Source organism: Oxyura jamaicensis, chromosome 3 (assembly GCF_011077185.1).
Source record: "Oxyura jamaicensis isolate SHBP4307 breed ruddy duck chromosome 3, BPBGC_Ojam_1.0, whole genome shotgun sequence".
NCBI lineage: Eukaryota > Metazoa > Chordata > Aves > Anseriformes > Anatidae > Oxyura > Oxyura jamaicensis.
This window is the reverse complement of record NC_048895.1, coordinates 107,900,489-107,925,488: the sequence shown is the minus strand read 5'-3', so window position 1 is coordinate 107,925,488 and position 25,000 is coordinate 107,900,489. Positions and strand designations below refer to the sequence as shown.

Genomic DNA, 25,000 nt, shown 5'->3' with positions numbered 1-25,000 from the left:
TCCAGCAGGTGGCGAGTTTTCTTCAGAATTGCACTTTAAGAGAGGATTTTATGGTCCTGTCTAGTGCTCTGAGGGTAATATTCCTACAGTTTTTGCATACAAAGGGCTATCTGAAAATAACCTTAAAGGCCTGACCTTAAGCCACAAATAGCAGGAAGTTCTTGGTTAGGGCTGAAACTCTGTCAAGACTTTACCTTCCCCTTGGGCTGCGGTATTACATCATATTTCGTATTTAGGATCACCTGACAGCACAAGCTCCCTCCCCTCCTCCCCCGTTAGATGACCTCTATCTCTAACACTTAAGCATAGCTGGGTATAATAGAAACTGGTCTTTCTGACTTGACTCTTAGCTTCTTTAATTTTTGTGACTTTTATCTGATCCCTTGGCCTTATTTCCCCGTAGTTTCAGTAGGAATTTGTATCCTATTAGAAAGCTAAATCTAAAACCAAATGAAAACAAAAAAGGCCTATGATTTTTCTATGGTGCTGTTATATATTTAGAAATTGCTACAAACAGAAAAGATATTGTGAGTGATTATATAACTAAAATTCAGATTTCTTATATTATTACAAGTAAACCCCAATTTAAGGTTGTTCTAAATAACAAAATTCTTGCTGGATCATTATTTATATATCCTTTAGTCAGACACCAGTTCTGTATTAGTCACAACAATATTTTGTGCTAAAATAGTGGCTTTCCACTGAGTACAAGCCAATAGATTGAATCTACAGTGACACAGTGATACAGTTGTTAGATATTACTGTCACTGTAATCAATCATAAAAACTTATATAAATTTGTATGGAGGAAAACTGAAACCCCACAACTGCTGCAATGACATGAGGTCATTTCAGCAGTGTATATGTCTGGAGATAACAGGCCTCTGGTAGTAACTCTATTACAGAAAATAGATGTGGTTTAGAGGACTGAGAACAGATTCCTCTGGATTAACAAGGTCCTTGTCATGAGTGGTTGGTCATTCCCTCTGCCAGGTTAGCTGCAGAGCTGCAGCTGTTGAATGGAAAGCAGTGATAGGGTCTGGAGCTGATCACCAGCTATTGACTACATATTTTTGCATAGTAAGTGAGATGGCCCCAGACCATGCATCTTTTAATCCTGCAAGGGATTCCTCTTTTACTATGCAGAAGGTGAAATTGTGGTGGTCACAAATATTCACTGAGGTGGCCAATGTCCCACGCTTGTTTTTAAGTTTTAAAATTTGAACCCCACAAATGACTAAATTCTGGCCTCTCCTGAAGACTTTTCAAGGTGTGGGCACAGGATATTTAAAATGTCACCCACTTTCTGAGCAGTAGCCGGTGGGTCAACAGATCTGAGCCAGTGGAGCTTCCTCAAGAGCCAGACCAAGGCTGCAGAACAGATTTGCACAAAATCTCCATAGTCTTCAGCACTGCACATTTCTTCACTGAACTGAACAGGCATGGCAACTGGTGCATCAAAGACATGGAAATAAAATGCTCACAGCACTGGGAACTGGGTCAGAGTTCTGTGGTACAAAAATTAGTGTAATCTCCCCTCCTTCTACTGCATGTGCACTGAATGTGCCATTGTCTTTGGGCTCTGACACCTAGACTATGCAGGTGAGGAGATATAAGTACTGACAGCTGACTGAAAATAGAGCCCTGTTTCACAGCTTATCCCAGGGTCTATGCAGTGAGCAAAGCCAGAATGAGATCCCAAATGATTAGGTTATAAAACTTGGAGTCCTGTTTGTATTGCTGTCTCCAGTCCTGTTAAACCCAAAGGAGATGCACAGATGCTGAGCTGCTGCCATTAAAAGTGTTGCTGTGGTAAGTTCTAGGAAAAGTTCTCCAAATGTTTCTTGCACAGAAAACGTTCCATTTTTTACTGGTAACAAGATTCTTGGCACGTTGTTGTATCATCTGTCAACTACCGCAGGTATGTACTTTATTAACTGCTGAAGACAAAGCCTGATATGAGAACAGTAATAAGTAATAGAGATATATATGTGTGTGTGTGTGTGTGTGTGCCCCGTTTACTTTCAGGTAATGAGCTGAGATGCCTAAAATAGGTACCATTGTCTCTGGGTATGTGCCTGTGTATGCTCAATAATAAATAATTAAATAAATAAAGAAATAATGTCTTCGCAGGGTGGGAATCAGATCAGACCTCAGGGTAGGCTGGAATTAATAATTACTTCCACACTTTGAAGTCTCTGGGAGCTCATACTCCTAAAATAGGAGCATCCGTGTTATTGGAAAAGCAGCACTTCTAGACTGATATACAGGTATCAGAGAAGTCACAGAATTAGTTTCTTTTACCTTCAGGAAGTGTTGGATCTGTTGTAGGTTGCTAGCCCAATGTCACTCTGATGAAATCCCTAAAGGAAAGAAAAAGTTTGTGGAATCCTGATTTCAGTCATGGGTTTAGCAGACCACAAAAAGAAAATGTTGCCTTTATTCCCCCCATGTTATGGATTCTTCCTTTAATTGTTAAATATAGTGAATATGAGCCTTATCATATTACATGATATTAAAAAATAATAATAAATCACAAGGTAGAAGTGGCTGACATTCCCTGAATCAACATACTTGTACCCCTAATTCTATCAGGTATACTGTAAAGCTGTCTGTCTTTATCTTTGTCTCTGTTTGCATACAAACACAATTTCCTTTTCTACATGTGTATTTGTGTGTGTAACTATGTATGCAATTCCATGCATTCCATTATTTTACCACCTAGAAAATATTATTTCACCTCTGTGAGTTATCATTCTTTTTGACCCTTTTCCATAGACCAGCCCGGAGTTGATGAGTGGGAGGATACCCCTACCAAGTTTCCAGGCTAGCAGAAATGTATATATCACAGCAGTAGAGAAAGGGTTTTCTGTGAAACATGTGGCATAGGCATAATCCACAGCAAAATGATGTGATGTCCAGGCTTTGCTGGCATTCCACTTGAGTGTCCCAATTCACACTGGTCTTTTTCTCATAGGCCCATTCTTAGCTCATGTCACCAAAACCTTTGGTTCCTGTGGGGTCATTAAATCCTTACTCATTTTCCAGCAGATATGGGAATTGCATGCAAGCAAATGCAATGTACACAAATCATTCCAGCCACCCTTGCATTAAATGAACTTTTTTAAGAAGCTGGTTTTGACCTGATAGAATATAATGCTTTCAAGGGAACCATATAGCCATTACAATCCATCATATAAATGAATACTTAGGGACACCTAAATCCAAAGATTATTTGACTGTTATACATACACTTGCACTGAGGGGGCTGGAGGATAGACCCCTAAAATCGGCAGTGAAAACATCTGTACCTTTAGGAAATTCTTCTTAAATATGAGCATGTACATAAAATTTCTCAGTTTTCCAAAAAGAGAAGTTCATTTTAAATCAAAGTGACCCCCAGCATCAAGTTACATTTTGGATATATTGCTAGCAAATTATCAGTTTAGAAAAGCAAAGAATTTTAGAATGCTAAAGGTATTTTGTGACAAGTACTGATTGTGGACTCAGGCTTCTCTATAACCTGATGCTTTTTCACGTGTTATTGATTATTGTTATTGTGTACTGTACTCCTTTAACATCTATGGCAGATACTGTAAAGCTTAGCAAAAGCAAACAATATAAAATAAAAATAAAATAAAAATAAAAATAAAAAATCCAAACTCTGCTTTCGCTTCCTTTTGTTGCTCTCGTGTAATGTAAAAACAGATAAATGGTTTCCTCTTTCAAATACAACAAAAAGAAATGACTCCTGGGAGGAGCCCTAGGATGCCAAGTTTGAGCCTGGATTGAATTTTTATGACCACTGTAAAAACTCCTGAAAATAGGAAATTATAATGGAAATGCTGACTCTCACTGCAGCAGCGTGAACAGAACCACCACGGCATTATTAGTGATCTAAAGGGGCTGGAAGTTAAAGTGGAATCATTTACACAACCGCCTCACACCACTTTGCAAACAAGGGGTGGGGGTGGGGGGAGATTTTGCACTTAATTAGTTGCTTGTGAAGTCCGTTGTGATTCTTAAAGAGGATAAATCCCCTATCGCTCCATTCCGTGCTCTGGCTTTTCTTTCCCAGTCTGCAAAAGCTGCTGGCAGAGAGCTCTGCCTTGCTGGGTGACCAGCCCCCGATGTGCAAGGGGGCACGGGGCCATGCCATGCCCTAACTCCTTGAACAGACTCCCCTTTAGACTTTCACGGGGCGGCTGCTTAAGCACCGGCGGATCGCTCGCGGTCTGCAGTAGCTCGCTAGAGAAGGGCAGCAATATATTAACGCGCTGGGTCACATCTCAGCACCGCACTAAAAATGAAGCGAACAACAGTTCCCCCTCGCTAACAAAATGGAGATGCCCCAAAGTTCGCTTTTGATTTTCACAGAGACATAGGAGTTTCTTTTTTTTTAAAAAAAAAAAAAAAAAAAAAAAAAAAGTAAAAGTTGGCAGAAGAACGCTTTATCCTCTCGTCTGTGCCGATTTGGGTTTGGGAGGGCGGGGGTTGCTATCACAAGGGCATGTACTCTGCACCGCGGGAGCAGCTTCCACCCGCGTTTTTTGCTGCTATTCCTCCGTGTCTTGTCATTAGCAGTTAAAATAATAAGGCTATGTTGGACCTGAGCGGCCAACCGGAGGTCAGGGAGGGGGGGTCGGTTTCAGCGGGGGGCACCGGAGCCCCCGGGCTCAGCCGCCCCCTCGCTCCGGCGCTGCGGGTTCAGCCCCGACGGGCTCCTTTCCCTTCCTGGCCCTTTCTGCCTCTCCCTTCTTCGACGGAAAATCAGAGCCCGGTTTCTCCGGGGGGGCGGTCAGAGCCCGCACACTTAATCTTTCACCGCGGTCAACAGCAAAACCGCAGGAAGAGGGGAAAATCCGGCAAGACGAAGCAGAGCAGAAATATGTGTATATATATATGTGCCCCAGGTGGCACTAAGAAAAAGAGGTCTTCTCTCCTGGGGACACTTGCCCGGGGAGGCATGAAGACAAGAGGGGAGTGTGTGTGTGTGGAGGGGGGGGGGGGGAGGGGGGGGAAGCTGCTGTGCACTTGTGCCTCCTCTTTGCCTCTGGGGCTGGGTCCATCCCTCTCCGTGCAGCCCCGGGAGCGGGGAGGTTTTGGAACCGCCGCCGAGCCCAGGCGGCTGCTTCTGCCCTGCTCCCCGCTCCCTTCCCCCGGGAGGTTTGGGAACTGCAGGGCTGCCGACCGGAGGCAGCTTTGACCAGCCATCCCCCACCCACCGCCGCATTCCGGGGGGCGAGATGTTTGCTGGGCTCGGGGAGGCGAAGCAGCCCTTGAAACCCTCCGAGCAACCAAAAATGTCCCCACCCTGCCCCGCCGGACCCGCTCCTCCTTACGAGCATAGCGAGGCGCCTGCGGCTGATGCTTGGCGAGTGGCATGGTTGTTTCTGCTCAATAAAAGCTTTTCCGAGGGGTAAGCGCCATTCCCTGGAGGGGAGAAAATCCCAGAGAAGCAAAAGGGAGTTTTATCCCGCATATGGCTACGGGATGGGGCCGGGAATCGTTATTTTTCCAAAGGTCAAGAGGGTCCCGAAGGTGAAGACGGGCGCCTCGGCTGAGGGAGGGAAGAGGAGCATCAGTGGGGCTGCTTAGCCCCCTCACAGAATGCGTGCAGGGCAAAACCGGGGATGCCCGGCATTCAGGCGAACTGAACCCAGAGGAGGAACGACCCCCTGTACCTGCGCTGCGCAGGATTAGCCCTCGGACCCCAAACTCGTTGGAGACGAGGTGACGAGCGCAGCCGGCTCCGTGCGGGAGGGAAGGAGAAATGCCCTCCGATGCGCTCCCCGTGCCCCACGTCTGCTCCGCAGGTGGGGCTCGAAGCCACACCGCCGGTACCGGCACCGGCACCGGCTCCGCGCTGGCCCCGGCGTTTCGGGAGCGGAGCGGGGAGGGAGCCCCGGCACCGGCCGGGACGGTGCTCCTCGCAAAAACGGGGCTCAGCCCTCAACCGGGGGGGGGCTTCACCTGGACGACAACGTGCGGCAGGATGGGGACGAAGGCGTGGATGGGTTTGGGAAGGTGATGGAAGTGGAAAAAGGGATGGGGGCTGCGGTCTCCCCAATCACCTCGCAGATCTCTCTTGAATTGGGTTTCGCTGTCACGTCTAAATCCTACAAACGTGGCTGGATTTGGGAGCAGATGCCTTCACTTTTTACGAGTCTCTTGAAGCTGTAACATTCCTAATCGACAGCAGATCTTCGCTGTGAAAAAGCACAACGTATTCCCTGAGTGTCAGTGCTGATAGTGGTTTTGTATCCCGTTCCCGGTTTTAGGTTCCCCACCGTTACAAGTTGACATAATGCAAATTAGCAAGGGACATCATAAAAATCCATCTGAGAATAAAGGTTTTGGAACAGCATGCCCGTCATAACTTAAACACCAGATATTTAAACCAAATGCACTTAACAAGACAGTTAACCTGAAACTTCAGTTCAATCGCCAGTGGGTTGACAAGTCCAAATATTTTTATTTTTTAACAAATACCTCTATATCAGGCTATACGTTATCCAGGCAGCCTTCAGCTACAGCTTCCAGTTATACTCTGGAGCGGAATAATATCCTAACGATCCGCTTTGATTTTAAAATATTTTAGCGTGGGAATAATTTTCTGCGTCTCCCTCCCCCCCTATACGCCGAGATCTTTTACTGCCCTTTATTTCTCTGTTTAAGTATTTATTCCGGAGTGATGGTTTCTGTAAGTGGAAGTGCATTTTTTTTGGTTCCCTTACAGGCAGCACGTGCAGGTATCATTGCTGTTGTGTTTACCACCTCAACTCGTCTGCTACTTTTATAAAGAGAATTGCATTTTTTTTTTTTCTAGTTAATACAAGCGCCCACCCCCAGCTATACAAAGAGAGAGAGTCTTCCTCCGGGAAAATAGAAATGTCCAGTTAGAAGAGTGTATCTCCTGTCTGACTCCTGGCTTAGGGACACTTGGGACAACATTCGTGTTCTGACAACAGGACTTGAAAACTGTTTTTGAAAAGGCAAACTTATTCGAAGGCATCGGCTTACAGCTTCGGCCACAGGATCACACTTTCGACATTTCGATCCCCAGAATAGAAATAAAAGTGCTAGCTTTGAGGAGGGGTGGAGGTGAGGAGACAAGAAACAATAAAGGAAATTAAAAGAAAAAAAAAAAAGGAAAAAAAAGAAAAGAAAAAAAGGAAAAGAAAAGAATGTAAAGAACAGCACGGAATGAGAAAGAACTGAAGAAGCTGAGATGAGGGAACATCTTTGCTTTGCCTCTGCCTCATAAAAATGCCACTCGTTTATAAAAGAAGGGAACGAAAATCTCTTCGCCTGCCCAGAGCAGTGAGTAGTGTTGGACCCCAGACTCTTCCCTGAAACTGGGATGTTTTGGAGATGAAATTGCAGTGCTAGGGCTTATTTCTCCGCTCTGCCGTCGTGCTTATGAACACTTATTCTCCAGGATGATAACGCGATGGACAGTTGCTTTCTTGTTGCCGCTTTTTTTTTTTTTTTTTAGTTTATTTGTTTGTTTGCTTTTCCTTCTCAGATAGGCAAAAATCAGTGTAATAACAGCAGTGACATGAACAATAAAAAAACACACGCGTGTCCCTGAGCACGGTACCATGTTATCCTGACGGATCTGTCTTCGCTAGCGTATTATATTACCCTGGTTCCTCGGGACAATGTAATACATCCAAGCAATTTTTCCCCCTTCACGGGTCTAAAGGAGTGTGAATGGATGGATGAATAGTAAAACAAATAAGCAAGGAGATTATGGCCTCAGGATTAATTATAAAGCACGTTTAACTTTTTTTTTTTTTTTTTTTTTTTTTTTTTTTTTCCCGAGGGCTGTTTTGCTTTGCCTGCTTCTCCCGGGAAGTGAGATCCCCGCGGATCTATCAGGGCTCTGCAGCTCTCGACCCGCGAGGGCTCCGCGGGACTCCGCGGGACTCCGCGGAACCGCTCCTGGGTGCAGGGAGAGACGGTCCCGGGCTGCGGGAGGAGGGACAGGAGGAAGGCACCGAGGTCAGGGGTTCCGGGGGAGGGAGGGGGGGGAACGGGGACCGGGAAGGCGGCTGGGGCGGGGGGAAGCGCTTCCAGCCCGGGGGTGGACTCCTCACAGGTAAGTGCCTCCCGGGATCCTCCCGCGGACGGCTCCAGAGGGGGCCAACAACTTGCGACCCCCCGAATCCTCCCAGAGGGAGCAGATCCCTCCCTCCTTCTACCCCACTTTTTTTTCCCTTTTATTTTTTTTTCCTTCCTTCTTTTTTTTTTTCCTCATTTCATTTTTTTTTTTTTTTCCCTCTCTGCGCAGATCCCGGCCGCTCGTGTCCCGCCGGGCGGCGGGGAGGGGGCGTAGCGAGCCGGGTGCGGAGCGGCGCGGAGAGGCGCGCAGCCCGGGCGCAAGCAGCGCGGCCGCACAGCGCCTCCGGGGAGCGCATCCCAGAGCCTCCGCAGTGCTGCGCGGAGCCCCCCTGGGGTTCCAGGGTTTCTCCGCTCCGCGGAAGGGTCCCGAGAGTAGCGGACAGCGGGGAGATGCCCTGGGAGGGTGCTGAGGGAGTGGGGCTAGGGCGGGGGGGGAAGAGATCACACGTTTGTGGGCTGCGAGCCCCGGGCTGCTGCGCCTGCAGGAGAAGCGGGGTTGAAAAGTTGGTTCTTCCCAGCCAGAAACTTTCTCCCTGTGTGCGCATGCCCGGAGTCTGGTGGGAGGTTGAGGGGGGAGCTGGGAGGGGGGGTTGAAATAAGGAGGAGGCTGGAGCGAAGGGATCGGTTCAGTCTGAGCTCGGCTACTCCCGGGCGCATTTGCACTCCGGCACACGCTCACGGCGCCGGGAGCGGGAGGAGGGAGAGCACCTCTGTCTCCATCAGCCAGAGCACCTGGACACCTGGCCCCGCTGCTCGCTCGGATCTGCCTGTACCCGCTGGAGGAGCAGTGGAGTGGGGTGGGGAGAGAGCTGTGCCCCCCAGGGCCAGCAGAGACACTGACCTAGCCAAAGCTTTTTTAATTTATTATTTTTTATTTTTATTTTTATTTTTTATTATTATTATCATTTTATTTTACCAGCTCCAAATTAGCCCAGGATCTTTTAACTGCTGCCAGCGGTGGAGCACAGATCGGGATTAGGTAAATAAAAAGAACAACTCGTTTTGTTTGGTTTTTGTTTTGCCAAGTCTCGGGGGTTGGGGAATATCGATCCAAACACCTCCTTTTCTTCTCTCCCTCCTTTCTTTCTTTCCCACCATCCTCTCTCATCATCCTCTGGATGGTGCAGAAGTAGAGAAATTCTGGTTCACGTGAGGAGGACTGTTCTCCTTGGGGCAGATGGAGGGCTGGGGGAAGCCTTCACATTGGGCTCAGATATTTTGATGCTATTTAAAGGTTTGTCTTCCCATCTCAAAGTTGTTTATCCCCCCTTGCGGAGGAGCTATGTTTATAACCCGAGCTAAAAATGACACATACGAGCTGCAAACCAGAAGTCTGAAACTAGAAGTCTGAAAGTCTGAATGTCCTTTATGGACTTGAACATTCAGGTTCTCTCACGTTTTCTTTCTTTCTTTCTTTCTTTCTTTCTTTCTTTCTTTCTTTCTTTCTTTCTACTCCATTTTTAATATTTTAGGGTCTGAGAAGCCTTCTCTGTTTCTTCCTAAGGCCATAACAAAAATGGATCTAATGTTTATATTTGTCTGAATGGATCAAAACAAGTTATATGTAGGGAGAAACTGGGCTTCTCCCGAGGCTGAGCCTATAAACTGTCAGTGCAAAGCTGAGGATTAGGGTACAGTTGTTATTCCTGGCTTTTGGGAGGGAAACTATAAAAAATCGAGCGTAATATTACCGTCAAGCTGCGGGAATCGTCCGATAAAACGCAAGCAGGGCGGGAGGCTGAGAGCCTTGTCCCGGACAGGTGCACAGTGGGTCCAGTTCAGCACGACCCAAATCAGTGGAGGAGAAGGGCCATCCCCTAAACCAGCGGTGGGCTCGGGACCTGAAAGCGGTAGGACGGCGCCGTGCAGCTCCCCTCCCGGAGCCCGGCTGCCGGGTGGCCCGGAACGGCTCCGCCTCGGTCTGCAGGGCCTAGGGATGCGCCTTGGTGCCCCGCCGAGGTGTCACCGCCAAGGGTTTTGTCCGCCACCCGTAGCAGAGCGTGCTGTGGCCGTAGGAGGCAGAGGGAAGAAATCAAGTTTGCTGCCGGGAGAGAGGAGGGACGCTTTATTCGTGCGTAGGGGAGGCACCGGGCGTTTCTCTGGGGAGAAATCGAGAATGAGTCCCGTACTGGGGGGTGTGCATGGGGGTGGGTGAACAGAATACACACACAAAACTCCCAACCCAATTAAAAATGCTTCTGCAGAGAGCGGGCTGCAGAGCCTGGCTGCTGCGGCCACCCCGCCGGCACCCACCCAGCTGCGTTCCCGTCCGTGGCCCTCACAGCTACCGGCCCGCGAGGATGGGAGCACTGTTTGCTTTTATTCTTCTTATTATTATTATTATTAATTATTACTATTATTAATTATTTGGTTTGGTTTGGGATGAAGGCTGCCCCGGGCAGTGTGGTGATCGCTGGTGCAGTCGGACCCTGGTTATTATTGTTATTATTATTATTATTGCGAGGCTAAGATCCGCCGCATTCATCAGCATTCGCAATGGTGGTCTGGCGAAACTTGTCAACACTGATTTCGTGATAAAATGTCAATGATGATTTTATAAGGACTGAGTGGAGATATCCAAGGCACATGCTGACTGAGTCCTTCCAGTCCTCATTAATGTTAGCAATTAACTCTTTCACGCTCAATTAGCCCCGAATAAACCCGCTTTAATAGATTCTACACACTTCATTAATACTTTGAATAAAACTATGCTGAACAATGCACTGTATTCCTCAAGAGCACCACACTCGAACAATGTGGAGCGAAAGGGCAATTTCATTCCTTTTCTAGTTACTTTCCCAAACAGAGATAAATTGTAAACTCTATTTCCTCGCTTAAACTGATAGGAAGGGAAAATCTCGATCCCCAGAGGGGACAAAATAAGTGGCCGACCTGGTGGCAAAATGCTGCACAACGATGCGATACAGCCGAAGGGACAGGGCTACCAGACTTTAAAGGAGTCTGGCAAAACAGGGGGGCTCTTCTTGACAGATGAACCTGATTGCTCTAGTTTGAGGCTATTCCAGGAATGCAGCATTTTATGCCCGCTACTTTATCATGTTTGTAAAAATAAGCAACGTTCTCAGGGTAATTTACCTCCTCCATTCTCCCATGTGGAACTAATTAGCAAACCTCATTATTTATGAGTCAGGTATTTAATGTAACAAATATCCCTTTCAAAGGACACATCGGAAATTGATAATTCAAGGTAGAAAGGAAAAATACTGGCTAGCACAAAGTTACCTAAAAATCCATTTAATTTCACTTCTTGCTATGCTACCAACTAAAGCCGGCTGGATTATTATTATTATTACTATTATTATTATTATTATTCATGTAGCGATGGTAGAATGTAGTCTGGAAGGTTAAGATTATGATGGTCTTAAAGCAATGGCAACTGGACAATAGCATTACCATATCTTCAGACAGGACAAAGGGTAAGAAAGCTGGAGACAGATGCAGTCTTTCAAGTTTATGATCCTATTTTTGCAGCGTAAATTTATCTTGGCATGAGTGGGTTTTGTTTCAGTCAGAACACAAGTGGTTTGTTCTTAATTACTCACCGAGCAAGTTTGTGTTAAAATATAAAACCTCGCACAGTTTTATTGTGATGGGGGAACTGAAGCAGAGAACTCGTGGGGTTTTCTTTAAAAAATAATAAAAAATAAAAATAAAAATAATAAAAAAGAACCCCCGATAACGATCTGTTTACATGAAACTGAATTAAAGGTGGAGGTGACACCGAAATCAAAGAAACACTGATCTCTCTAAGGGCAAGCGGGAAAGCGGAGAGTTACTGTGCTGTGAAACACACTCGCTTTGATGTCCCTAAGAAAGGGGACTTCTTTATGAAATACTATGAAATACTCTGCTTCTATATTTTTTGACTATCCCGGTCGCACAGAGCAAAAAGTGTAGCTTACATTTCTGGAAGAGTGCCAAGAAACTTGTAGTAACGTGAATATTCTGCTCCCACCTTCTATTTCTTCTCCCCCCCCGCCCCCCCATTTTTTTTTTGCTATGTTCTTTTTTTTTTTTTTTTTTTTTTTTTTTTCCTTTTTTTTTTTTTTTTTTTAAATAAAATTTTTTTAGCAAAAAAAAAAAAAAAAAAAAACGAGGGCACTGTATGGTATTACCACTCAAATGTATTTCCCTTTGATTTCTACCCTCTTCTTCATTTGGAAAATCGAAAAATATTTTTATTTTTATTTTATTTTTAATTTTATCGGGCAAGAATTAATACAAATTCGCATAATATATTTTTGCTTGTACATTCCAAATTAAATGTTTTCTGTGGATCCAAAGTAAGACAGGAATATGTCCAGAAACTAAATCAGTTTGCAATAGCATGTTTCATGCTTGAGAGATCTAGGAGTCCCTGGCCAGGAAAACAGGCACAGAGCCATTGTGACATACAGAAACAGACATTTCAGGTACCCAGACAAGAGTGTTTTCCATGTACTTTGCTCTTAGGGTCATCGATCGAGGCATTTGTGCTGTGAAGTGGACACGCCTAACCTAACATAAGGGCAGCACTAACAAAATTTCCCCAGTTGAAGAACAAAACTGGTTGGTTCACCAGCCCTAAACAGTTAAAAAAATAAATAAAATAAAGACAAGAGGGAGGAGAATGTAATGTGTTAGGTTTTTGATCAGCTACTATCTAAATTGTATCCAATTAAAGAAAGCAAAATGTCACACTCTCTTATTCTGGGTCATTGCGATGGAATTCCTCTAAGGTTTGGGTCTCTCTTCCTGCTGCTGATTTATGTAAAGCAGTGTGAAAGGTGGACCTGGTGTACAGAGCTGCTCAGAGTTTGTTTCTTGCTCTCACACCCTCCCAGTCACAGCTCCTTGGTCCAGGCTACAGCCCACATATAAATCAGATTTGTTTCGCTGGTCATTAGACCTCTTCTGCCACAAGTGCTTCTCTCTCCTGTTCCCCATGTCTCCCCAGCCTGTGGGGACAAATTTTGCTCTGCAGTACTTTTCTGCCTCCTTTTCTCCAAAGGGGCTTCACTCTTCATGTGGGGATGCACCTCCCCAGGCTGAGTGCCCCGGGGATCCTGCAGGGACCCTGTGGGAATCTGTCAGAGATCCTAAAGGGACTCAGCAGTAGCCTTGGAGGGGATTTTATGGGACCCTGTGTGGATCCTGCAGGAATCCTATAGAGAATCATATGGGCACACTTGTGGGCACTCTATATGGATCTCATAGGAAAGGAGCCGAGGGCAAATCCCAGAAATAACTGGGGAAACAAGCATAAGCTCTGGGATGTGGAATAAGGAGGCTCCCTGGGGTGCAGGGATGCGGTGCCTCTAAAACCCATGGGTGCTCTTTCACACCACAAAAAGAGTAGGCTCTGTCCCCTCTGCCAGCCCTAAGGAGGCATCTCCTGCCAAATGGTTCACAGCAGCCAGGGCTGCGCTGAGGGCTCAGTTTGCAGGCAGGGCCAGATGCGCCTTGATGCTGCTGTCTGGTAGCATTTTCCCCTCTGCCTTGTGGGGTGGAATGGGTAGGGATCTGGCCCAGAGGAGAGGCTGGGGGCTTGGCAGGGCCCTGAAACATAGAGCAAAGTGGTGGCACCCAGCCAAGAGCGGGGCTGTGGCCCTGTGGCCCTGCAGCTGGTGGGCTGGGTATTCCTGCGGGAAGGGTCCCTCCAGCCGTTGTCTTTTTCCCTTGTGAAGGGCTTTAATTAAGCAACTGCCTAGACTAGGACATGGGCTTAAAGCCAGGCACTTCCCCCTGGGGAGAGCAAATGGCACTTCAGATTTGTCACCCAGAAGCAGCATTTTCCCATTTCTTTTTGCAGTATATAGAGGGAGAACTGATTTTTTTTTTTTTTTTTTTCCAAAAATATTTTAGTGTATTTTCTCTGTTTGAATGAGGGAGGATGTGCAGTTCTGAGCACCCAACCGTCTCCATCACCCCAGAGGCAGGGGCCTGGCTGAGGGCAGACCACAGAGAGATGAGCAACCAAGAACAGTGAACTATGCACCCGCTCCCTACATGAACTCAACAGTCAGGGATAAAGACAGTTTTGGGAGACAGACAAAGTGGGCAAAATCCTACCATTCTAGAAAGGCTGAGGGACACCCAGTAAGGGATTTTTAGTTTTGTGGGAGAAATCTAGCTTTGTGGGCCAAAATGTTACCTCTTGCTGTCCAAGTGCAGATGTTCATCAGGGGAATACCTGGAACACAAGTGCTGTTGAGGGAGTGAATGACTATAGATGGGGCATACCCTCTGTGTGTGAGGGAGGGGGGGAAGGAGACTCTGGAGAACCATGGGGATATACTTACAGCCAAGAACTGGTTGATCCTCTCAAAGTCTAAAGCAACTTCTCCCTGTGGCTTTGGAGAGGGGTATTAATAAAAGATGAGGTGAGAAATACCCTTTGCTTTGTATAAAACTACCTCTTCCTCTTCTCTTCTCCGTCTTTATTTTCCAGATCTTTTCCTCCCCTATTCCCAAGATCCTCGTCCCAAGCAGCCACCATGGGAAGTAAGACTCTGCCGGCCCCAGTGCCTATCCATCCTTCCCTCCAGCTCACCAACTACTCCTTCTTGCAAGCATTCAATGGGCTGCCTGCTGTGCCCTCTGATCACCTCTCCAACCTCTATGGCTTCAGCGCCCTTCACGCCGTACACCTGCACCAGTGGACTTTGGGGTACCCAGCCATGCATCTGCCTCGTTCCTCCTTCTCCAAGGTGCCCAGTGTGTCAAGCCTAGTGGATGCACGTTTCCAGCTGCCCACCTTCCCACTCTTTCCACACGTTATCCAGCCCAAGCAAGAGGCCACTAATGTGACCCTCAAAGCCAAACCCCGCTTTGATTTTGCCAATTTAGCAGTGGCTGCCACGCAAGAGGACCACTCTAAACTGGGACAGGCAGACAGCCAGGGCTCCCCCCCAGGGCTGGGGTCTTTACTTGAGGTTACTAAGCTCTCTCCAGAGAAGAAACCCACCCGGGGAAGGTTACCGTCCAAAACCAAGAAGGAGTTTGTGTGTAAATTCTGTGGCAGGCACTTCACCAAGTCCTACAACCTTTTGATCCATGAAAGAACCCACACTGATGAAAGACCCTACACATGTGACATATGCCACAAGGCCTTCAGAAGACAGGATCACCTGAGGGATCACAGGTAACTATTCTCCTTGCTGTTTTTCCCTCTGTATCTGTACTTTCCCAGTTAGCCACCTACAGTCATAAAGGTGCTTGCTAGAAAGATCATGTCCCCAGTCACATGGCAGTGTTCCTTCCAGGTTTTTCTCTATTCAGTGCTTGTAGAGAAGCCCAGACACTTTGTAAGACAAGCCTGTTGTACTCACCCACACTGCAGAGATGACTTGCACAGTCTCCTTAGCTTCCACAGACATTTTCACCCTCATTTTGCACCATCTTGTATACTCTACATTTGTGATCATTTAGAAGTGTCATGAAGACATGAAGCCTGGTGACCCTAAAGTTAGAGGGAAGCTCTTTGTCCCTAAGAAAGGTGCCCTTGTGCACCTCTGACATTGCCCTCTCTTCTTGCACACACACTAACAGTTGATTACCCTAGTGTTGCACTCTGGCTCTCTCAGTCTCAGTTGTAGGTATAAAAATCTCCAGTGTGTTTTCCATCAAATAAGATCACTGCTGAGCTCAGGCCAGTTGTTTCTGACATCTCGATTGTTTTTCTCTTCCTAGATATATTCATTCTAAAGAAAAGCCTTTTAAGTGTCAAGAATGTGGGAAAGGATTTTGCCAGTCCAGAACGCTAGCTGTCCACAAGACACTGCACACGCAAGTAAAGGAACTGAAACCTGCCAAACTTAAGTGCTGAATTTCCAGCTTCTTCTATGAACTTTTCCTCACCTTCAGACTTTACACCAAAACCAGAAAAAAAAAAAAAAAGAAGAAAGAAAAAAAAAGACAAACCAAACAAACCCTGTCAGGATGGGAGCACAGAACTTTGTGTTTTGTTTTTGTTTGTACTTTAAAAAGAGCAAAATCCCCCCTGGCAACCCACTTCTTCAGCCATGGGTAAAAATGATATTTGGCATTTAAAATATATATGAATGATGCAGAAAGTGCTATGTGATTTGTGTGGTTTTGATAAACTTTATGCCAAAAGGTGGTGCTCAAGTGTTGGACAGCAATCTGCTTAAAACCAAACAAAAACCCACCAAAAAAAAAAAAAACACCAACCAACCGACCAAACAACAACAACAACAACAACAACAAAACAACAAACCCACAAAAATACTCCCACAGAAAATCCTAACAACCCTCCACCCCACCTGAAATCGTAGCTTCCAAAAGTATTACTTAAAAAGAAAAAGAAAAAGAAAAAAAAAACAACTCTTATTTTATACTTTTTTTTTTTTTTTTTTTTTTTTTTGACTGTATAAAGCTTCTTATTTTTACACTTCAGAAAATACAGAGAATTCCGGAAGATGATTAAGAACTGAAACTGTGGTTTCTCATCACAGCACCATTAGGACAAGGAGAAGGGTGACTTGCTATTCTGTTTTCTTAAAGGGAGAAGAAAATTAATGTTTGGAAATGACCTAAAACTCTCAAGTGAGGAGTCCTATGAAGAGATGGAAAATGAATCCAGATCTTAGACCCGCAGGTCCCTGGTATCAGGACAAATCAGTGTTCTTGGGACATGGAGACCTTTAATTTCTCCTTGCAGTCTAGTGTGCTGCGAGGAGGTTTGTAACTCGTGGACTTATTTAAAAATCCCAAAGGAAAGAAAGATGGCAATTTGTCAAACTGATGGTATGCACAACGTGGTTTTAGTGGTACTTTAAAGTCTTCATGCATCTTGATGAGACAGAACAAATCTCAACCTGAGAGCATATTTTTCTAAATGCTGGCTTTCTCAACAGTGTATTCAAATTAAGAGACATTCCAATAAGTTTTGTTTATTAAAAAAAAAAAAAAAAAAGTTGTATGGCTGTTTGGCACTTTATGCTGATTATTGGTAATTGACATTTATCACTGGATTGTGTGTGTTTTTTAAGTATTAAAATAAATCGTTATTTTACAGGCAAGTCTGCACGGACTGCATATGTGTTCATTTGGTTTCAGATCTCCTCCTTACCAAACCCCCTCTCTACCAATATTCAGAACCTTTTTTTTTTTTTTTTTTTTTTTTTTTTTTTTTTTCCCAAGTGAGCTTGATATTTCCTCAGTGTTTATTTCTACCAGTCTTGGAAAGTCTGGATTTTTCCTTCACGCTTAATCTTTCTCCCCTCCTTTTTTCTGTCTCCCTTTCCTCCCCTCCCACCCCCCCTTTTTTTTAAAATGCTAACAAGAGTAAGCAGAACTGTAGGGAGTCAAATAATTTTTCTTCCAGTGTGGAAAAAAAAAATCGACTTGGGTAACTAAATCTTGGGTATTAGCTGATAAGATTAGGTGTCAGAAGTATTATAAAACAAATCAGATGAATAATGGAGAAACTGTTACTTCTTTCACAGCCTGAAGGCTGTGCAGAGAGAGCGGCCTTCTCTTAGCTCTTCGGGAGTGGGCATTTTTCAGTCGCATCTTCGGCCGATATAGCGCTTATTGGGGCGGCCTTTGATTCCCGGCAGCTGTCTTAGATCAGAGATGTTTATTCCACTGTGAAACCTCTTTGGATAGAGACGGGGGAGAGAGCTCAGAGCAGGGGCATCCGCCTTAGCCTTTGAAGCGCCTCTTGCCGTCCTTTCTAGTCTTCTCGGCAAACACTAAACCCTCTTCTCCTGTCATAAGTCAGTGCCCCGAGATAAGAAAAGCCTCCTGCAAATTAGCACGGTGACACGTCCGAAGTAACAACGGACCTCCACTGGCGGCTTTTGCGTTTCCGAAAATCGGATGCTTGACGCCGCAAGCCTCTCGGTCCAAAGAGGTTCATTTCCCTGTTCCCTGTTCTGCCTTTAGAAAATATTTCTTTATTTGGTCAAGGAATCCTATCAACGACAGGGAAAAATTTGCGGTTGTATTTCTCTTAATGTAAGGAGGAGAGAGGGGAAAGAATCCCCCCCCTCCCCCCCCCAACCCCATTTATTATTATTATTTTATTGGACACCGTTTCGAGCGCATCGTAATTAATTTAAATGCACTTGCTGGACGGGTTGCAGAGTCCACCTTCATTGTAGGAAGGCTCTTGAGAAACGCAGGGTACCGAGATGACGCCTCTGTGTTCATCCAGCTTCGGAGGCTGCGGGAACAGCCCGAGTTTGCAGACAGCTTGCTTTTGCTTTGCTTCCCACCGCCACCCCCTTTCCGCTCCGCGTAAAGGCTTTTGGTTTGTCTTAAAAGGCATCTGAGAACCAACCTTTCGGAATAGACAAGGAGAGTGCGGAGGGGAAATCACACGAGCCTGCGGGAAGCCTGTGTTTCGACAGCGTGTAGATGCCACAGTGAGTTGAGGAGCGCTGTGTGCTGCGCGGCGCTCCGCAGGCTGGGAGTCGAACACGACTCTGCTGAAAGCGGGCCGTGCGTTGTCGATCCGGATCGGTCTACGTTTTATCGACCGCATCTCTTGGGGGGGAGGGAGGGAAAGGGGGAAGAGGAGGATTTGCTCTTCCTCTGAAGCCCTCCTTGGGTTTATCTGCATCGTTTTGCTCGAGCCCAGCGGGAGCGGCCGCCTCACCGCCGTGCAGGTCTCTTCAGAGCTTTGCTTGGGAAGTCCGCTCGCACCACGCAGCGCGCCGGGCCGAGCCCGGCTGCCGCCGGCGTACGGCGCTGCTGGGTCAGAGGCACCGCACCCCGCGCCTCTCCGAGAAGGGACACGCAGCCCCGGGCGCTGGCACGGTGTTAACTGCCAGCCTAAGGACTGGGTGGTTCGCTCCCCCGCTTCCCCCCTTCACCCCTCTCTTCTAAAGGGAGATTCACGGAGAAAGTCTCTGATGAACTTCTACGGCCGCTTTGTAATCTCGCGTCGTTTATGGTACGGAGTAAAGGAACCCGCATGCACGCAGGGTGGAGTGGGAAAACGAAGGGCTCTGTCGTTTGGAGCCAATAGTTTTCCAGGGGTCGTGACTACGAGGCAGCTCTCCGAGTCGGCTCCAAAGGGAGGGAGGAAGGAACGCAGGGAGGGTCACTACACTGAGGCTTTCCCACGGTCGCTCCACCACCTCCTTAACACTGGGATAACGAAACACCCGTGGAGAGAGGTAAGAAACTGCATCAGTCATCGGTTCATGGGAACCATTATAACTGCGGGGTCGTGAAGGTGGATAAGCCACTCCTCCCAGCTGGGCATGAGAAGCGTTTCATTTGTATGGCTGAAGCCTGCTTATCTGCCTGCCAAGATTTTCCCTGGACATGCATTTTTATGTGCAATAAAAATAAATAAATAAATAAAGAACGGACATAATAAGATTTACAGATATATTAAAATTACATGGGCATACCGAGCACAGGATGCACACAGCCTCTTAATGTCATTTATATTAAATGTATATGTGTGAACATTTCCTCTTCCCAGAAGGCTTCTTTCTTCCCTATGCAAACAAAGGCTATCTCTCTGGTCATGCTCTCAGCTTCATTGGTGAATAGTTCACCTATTCCTTCCAGTGTTTTGAATTTTGCTAGGCAGTATCAGTGCAGCAATTCCAAGGAAAGCAAAGAACAGATGAAATCACGACAGTCAAAAGAGATAAGTTGTACTAACCCCAAAATAAATGAGGGGAATTATACGGAAAAAGTGCCTTTTGAATCAGGGTCACAAATAATTTAAATGATTAATTACCTCCCTCCCCGTTCTTCTTTTTTTTTTTTTTTTTTTTTTTTTTTTTCTCTTTTCTCTCTTTGCATGTGTTTTGACATTCATGCAGTGAATAAAACTTGCATAGGCCTCAGTCTGCCAATGGAGAGCTGATTCTTGATTCTGTTTTCACAGTTGCTTTAAATTTTGCTTTTTCATCATAAAAATATCACTGAATAGTTTGTAAGAGTAAAAAACAGGGCACCTGACTAGAGTTCTAGAGTTGTATATTCCTGCAAGATCTATGAGGGAAACATTCCTTTATCTTTTATCTTTTTTCTTTCTTTTTTTTTTTTTTTTTCTTTTTTTTTTTAACCATTTCCATTTCCAGGAGAAATTGTAGAGATGTCTTGGCACATCTCCCTCTCTCTCTCTTTTCTTTTGCATTCCAGTCATTCTTTTTCTGCCCATAAACTGTTACTACTCTCCAACAGCCAAATTCTGCACAGCCTTCTCAGCCTTCCCTTCTGGATGCAGGAAGGAATTGTGTCAAATGGGGTCTTCACAGTGCACATTCATGAAACAGAGCATAAGCATCTCTCAGAATGTGTACCGGAACAGCAAATGCTTACTTTTCAGCTTTGGATTACATATGTCTCTGAAAAAGGGACAAAAGGGGACCACAGATAATTAAAAAAAAAAAAAAAATCCTCATGAATTATATATTAATCCCAGTTTCTCTGGGGATGGATTAATCCCAATTTCCTAGTTGTGTGGCTACAGATAATTCTGATGGGATTGGGGGCAGTGGAGAAGGGAGATAAGGAAACGAGAGGGAAGTTTTGAAGATACATGGACAGGGATACATGGCCTAAGAGGCCAGGAGCTATAAGTACTTGAGTTTCAATACCTCTTCTCTGTCACCCCCTGTAAGTTGAAGCAAATCACATCAGCTACCTGTTTTGGTTTTGTCATCTGTAAAATGGGGATAATGCTGCTGCTTTTGCTCCCAAGACACCAGGCACACTCTTGTATAAACTCATGCTCAATCTTCCTGTAGTGAGAGGAGCTACTCCAATTCATATATAACCTATACAAGGACAGCTGAAAGCTGTGGCTGATCTGGGAGATCTAATAGAGCGTGCAAGAGAAATTTATGTTCACATGTATTTCCTTTTCAGCCCTGGCAGATTTGTTGAGAAATTGAGTCCTACAGCCCAGAATGCATTTCTTCCCTACATTCTTATCCAATGACTAAACAGGAGGAATGTCATGGGCCATATTCATCCTTGGTGGGACTCCAGTGACATCAGTCATCTTTATAAGAGCTTTTTGAATTAAGTTAATTGGGTTTTATGAGGATTGAATTTGGCCCCATACGTATTTAACTGCTCAGAGACCTGTAGCAGTGTAGGGAGCTTTCCTTGTCTTAGAAAGAAACACTTTTGAGTCTGGGCGATACAAGCTAAACCATTGACCTGTTTAATACAGTCAGGCGTACCTTATTTAAACTTAAGGATCAGCTGAAGTACACTCAGCATCCAACAGTATATAAAATCAACATCAGCTACTGAAAAATATTGTTAGTTTTCAATGGAATTCTGTGTTTGCCCATGCTGGTACATGCACTGCTGTGCCATGGGTACCTAGCAGACATCTTTACACAACAGAGGGCAGGACTCTGCAGGAATATTGGCATGAGGCTTGCAAGCAGAACAGTATGGTGCTGTGGTGGAGTTGGTTGGCTCTGCTTTTAATTAGGTATAGTTATTCTAGATTCCACATCATGCTCATACAGTTCTGTCACTTCCAGCTCTCATCTCCCTGTAGTCAGCTCTCTGGGTCTGTAATTCCAATGCCAGTTACACCTGATGTGACCATGGTAAATCACCAAAAGGAGTGTTCCTTCCTCCACCAAGACAGATGACAGGGTCTCTGTAACCATGGTTTTAGTATTGGGTAATCTTCCTCTGGAGGAAGATTTCTCTGCCTAAGTCTTAGCCCTAGATGACTCAGTGAGGTAAAACCAGTTCTTCTGTAGGTGACTTTTGGGCACTTTTCAAATAGAAATCCATTATCTTTTGGACAAGACACACTGTTTAAGACCTCTTAATGCATACCAAGGTCTGATTCTGTTAGCACTGTATTTTCACTGGTATTGCATCTTTGAATGAGAGGTGACCGCAGGTGAATTAAAAGCTTGGAAACATGACAAAGGTGGCAGCATTACTGGTCACTGATTTATTCCTACATGAGCAACAAGGTAGCCTTGATATTCTGCAAGCACATGCAGATAGTTTGTAAATATCAAGGCTTTCACAACATAGGTTGTGTATTGGGAGGCATTAGATTTTCCTCTTCTGAAAAGCAGAATTTGCAGTAGCACAAGAGCAGACTTTTATGATCTATTCTTTATTTTACAAAATCTATGTGAAAACAAATTTTCTATTTCTGTTACTAAAGCATTTCAGCCATGTCATGAAATTGAGAGATTGTATCCTGTTTCCCAGATAGATCTTTCCATATCCATACTCAAATGATCTCCAGGAGGACTTATCTGTGTACATTCTTTCTTTTTCATTATTCTCCACAACTTTCTAATGCTTTATTCTGCAGTGGTTTTGAAATCAGGGTTAATACTGGAAAGTGCACAGAAATTAGTTCAGTTGATATATACAGGGATACTCTGAAAGACTTGATAGAGTCTGAAGAATTGTATTAGAATTTGAAAGGTGTATATATAAATATACATAAACACTTATTCACAGTCTTCTTGATTATAGAAGCACTATATAATTGATAGATATTAATTGATAGTATGCTTTCATTTTATCAGTCAGGCTCATGTCTTAAAAAACCTGTCTGGATTTTTTGGCTGTGATAGTCTGCTAGTCTGTGATATTGCACCAAATATATACTTTATTTGTTTATTTATTATTTTAAATGCTAGCATTATAGTTCCTCACAAAACCTTTTCCATTTCTGGCCTTTTGGGCCTTTTGGCTTTGAACTGGGGCTGCTCCAATCAGATGTTTTGGGTGAATGATTAATCTATTTAACAACTATTTTTTTTTTTCCAAGAGTTGTCCAGACACAACATGGCTGTTTTCCAAATACATGTGAAGACATTTCAGTTTATATATGTCTCATAACCCTTTTTTTTTTTTTTTTTTTTTTCCTTTATCTATTTATTCTCCAGGCATTCAGCACCAGGCTACAGAAGAGTCTCAGGTGTAGTTTCAGAGGACAGAGGCAAAACTTCTCAATAAGTAAACATTAAAATAGGTAAAAGCAAATCTTAGATACAGTTATCCCAGGTAGGACAGGTCTGTGTGCTAAATGCTACTCTTAGGGAGTAATTACATAGTGATCAGTGTGTTTATGACCCTGCTGTCCTTCCTTACTCACCTCAGCCACAAGGCTGGTCAGGCACATGTCCAGAGGAAGGACCGTACCACATTTCAAAGAGCTAGCCAGGATATAAGCAGTACTTAACTATCTAGGGCTATTGGACTTTTTCTCTGCTCGGGAAAAGTCTCTTCCAGATGCTTCCCTTGCTTATTAATTTATTTCTCAGACTTCACAAATAATACAGCCACATTTCTTTCGCAAGCTGTTGAGGCCACTTTAGTGTTTCAGGTCAAGGCCCAGCCACCTCTGTCTTGCAGGTTTTATTCTCTGCTGGTTGTCTCACCTGTGTACAGAGATCACCTGTAGCCTTATGCTGGTAACTCATCCAGTCTGACACTTTTTTTTTTTTTTTTTTTTTTTTTTTTTGTGGGAGCTGGGTTTCATATCATAGACAGATAATTGGACTGGAAATTCCTTATTGCACTCAAAATAATATATATATATGCATATTTGCCCTTAGAACTTTTTTTTTTTTTTATGTTCAGTCTATATTGGCTGTGAGCTTACAGGTTCTTCTTATCTGTTTCTTTACACAGCTGTTTGTGTTGGTTTATGTGAGCATTCTTGAAAAGCATATGAAAAATAACATAATCTGTAGCAGAACGGGTGTGCAATGTGGTATTCATAGGCTTTCAAGAATTCTTTTCATTACCTTCCTTGGAACTGCTGATTAATTCTTGTGGTGCCTATAGTGCCTATCCTTTTTGGATTTTTATTTAAAATGCATTTCTCTTGGAAAATATCTTCTTCAACACTTTACAAACAGCTCTGGGTTGTGCCACCCACCAAGAGAATTTCTGGATGTCTACTGAACATTCAGTGAGTTGCTGGATAACATTGGTATGCCAAATTTAGACTGTGTGGTGAAGGCTGCCATGTACAGCACTGAGCAGTGTTGGCTGCTGGTCTTAGCAACCAACAAATAATTAAGAATCTGGATACTTGATGATCCCTAAAGAAGAATGACTCAGCTAACCCTCTACTGTTATTTCTTCATCATTACAGGCATAGATCCAGGCCAAGAACTGGTTTTCCCTTATGCATTTATTTGGTGACCACTTGGATATGGCTAAGGAAACAGTTAGTGTTTCTCCAGCAGTTGGGAAATGTTTACTTCCAGCTGTTTATTTCCTTCGGTGGATTAATAAGCCTATTTCAAACTGCTGCAAAAAGGAAAACTAGGTTTTTGAAATGGGGAAGGAAGAACATCCAGTGACACTGTTTTCATCAAACTCCCTTTTTCCCGCACTGTAATGGAAATGTTTGAATCAATGGCTCAGATCTTCCTTAACTTTCCAATGTACCTAATAAAATATATAAATTATAAAACTTAATAAAATAAACTGCATCAGCTGAGGAAAATGGAAGGAGAAATGAGATGGAGAATTTTATATCCCTGAACCCAACCTTTCCACATTATGAAAACAACACTAACTTTCTGCAAAGATTTACACCCTTTGTAAAACAGTCAGCAGGGGGGACTCGGTGCTGGGTACCATTTACTCAAAGCCCTTGTGACCTTTGAAGTCTCCTGCGTTTTTCCTATGGTACATTACAGTTTAAGAATGTTGTCTTTTTTACTGAAATCTTACATTAATTAGGAATTTTGTGGCTTCTGAGTGTGGTCATAAAGGGGAACCATCTATTATAGAGTTGTCTGATAATTTAATGAGACAGACTTTTCAGTCACAGGTGAATGACATATTATTTTATTTTTATTTTGTTTTATTTTATTTATTTTATTTTATTTTATTTTATTTTATTTTATTTTATTTTATTT

At 44.4% G+C, this 25,000-nt stretch overlaps 2 protein-coding genes and 1 long non-coding RNA gene across 3 annotated transcripts in view; all 3 read left to right on the top strand.

The window, feature by feature from the left end:
- Positions 1-5,214: 5,214 nt before the first annotated feature.
- On the top strand, positions 5,215-7,601 carry LOC118164829. The gene is made up of 2 exons (XR_004749686.1): positions 5,215-5,815; positions 6,829-7,601. It is a non-coding gene; the product is annotated as an uncharacterized LOC118164829 (long non-coding RNA).
- Positions 7,602-8,731: 1,130 nt separating this feature from the next.
- Positions 8,732-16,300, top strand: OSR1 (odd-skipped related transcription factor 1). Its single transcript, XM_035322589.1, has 3 exons — positions 8,732-9,105; positions 14,578-15,270; positions 15,819-16,300. The coding sequence occupies exons 2-3, from the start codon at positions 14,624-14,626 to the stop codon at positions 15,952-15,954; spliced, it is 783 nt and encodes a 260-aa protein (XP_035178480.1). The 5' UTR covers positions 8,732-9,105; positions 14,578-14,623; the 3' UTR covers positions 15,955-16,300.
- A 1,986-nt stretch (positions 16,301-18,286) lies between these two features.
- Positions 18,287-25,000, top strand: part of LOC118164483 — a 43,922-nt gene continuing 37,208 nt past the window's right edge. Inside the window, exons 1-2 of the mRNA XM_035322029.1 lie at positions 18,287-18,335; positions 18,561-19,276. Of these exons, the coding sequence (XP_035177920.1) occupies positions 18,287-18,335; positions 18,561-19,276 (765 nt within the window). The remainder of the gene's footprint in view (positions 18,336-18,560; positions 19,277-25,000) is intronic.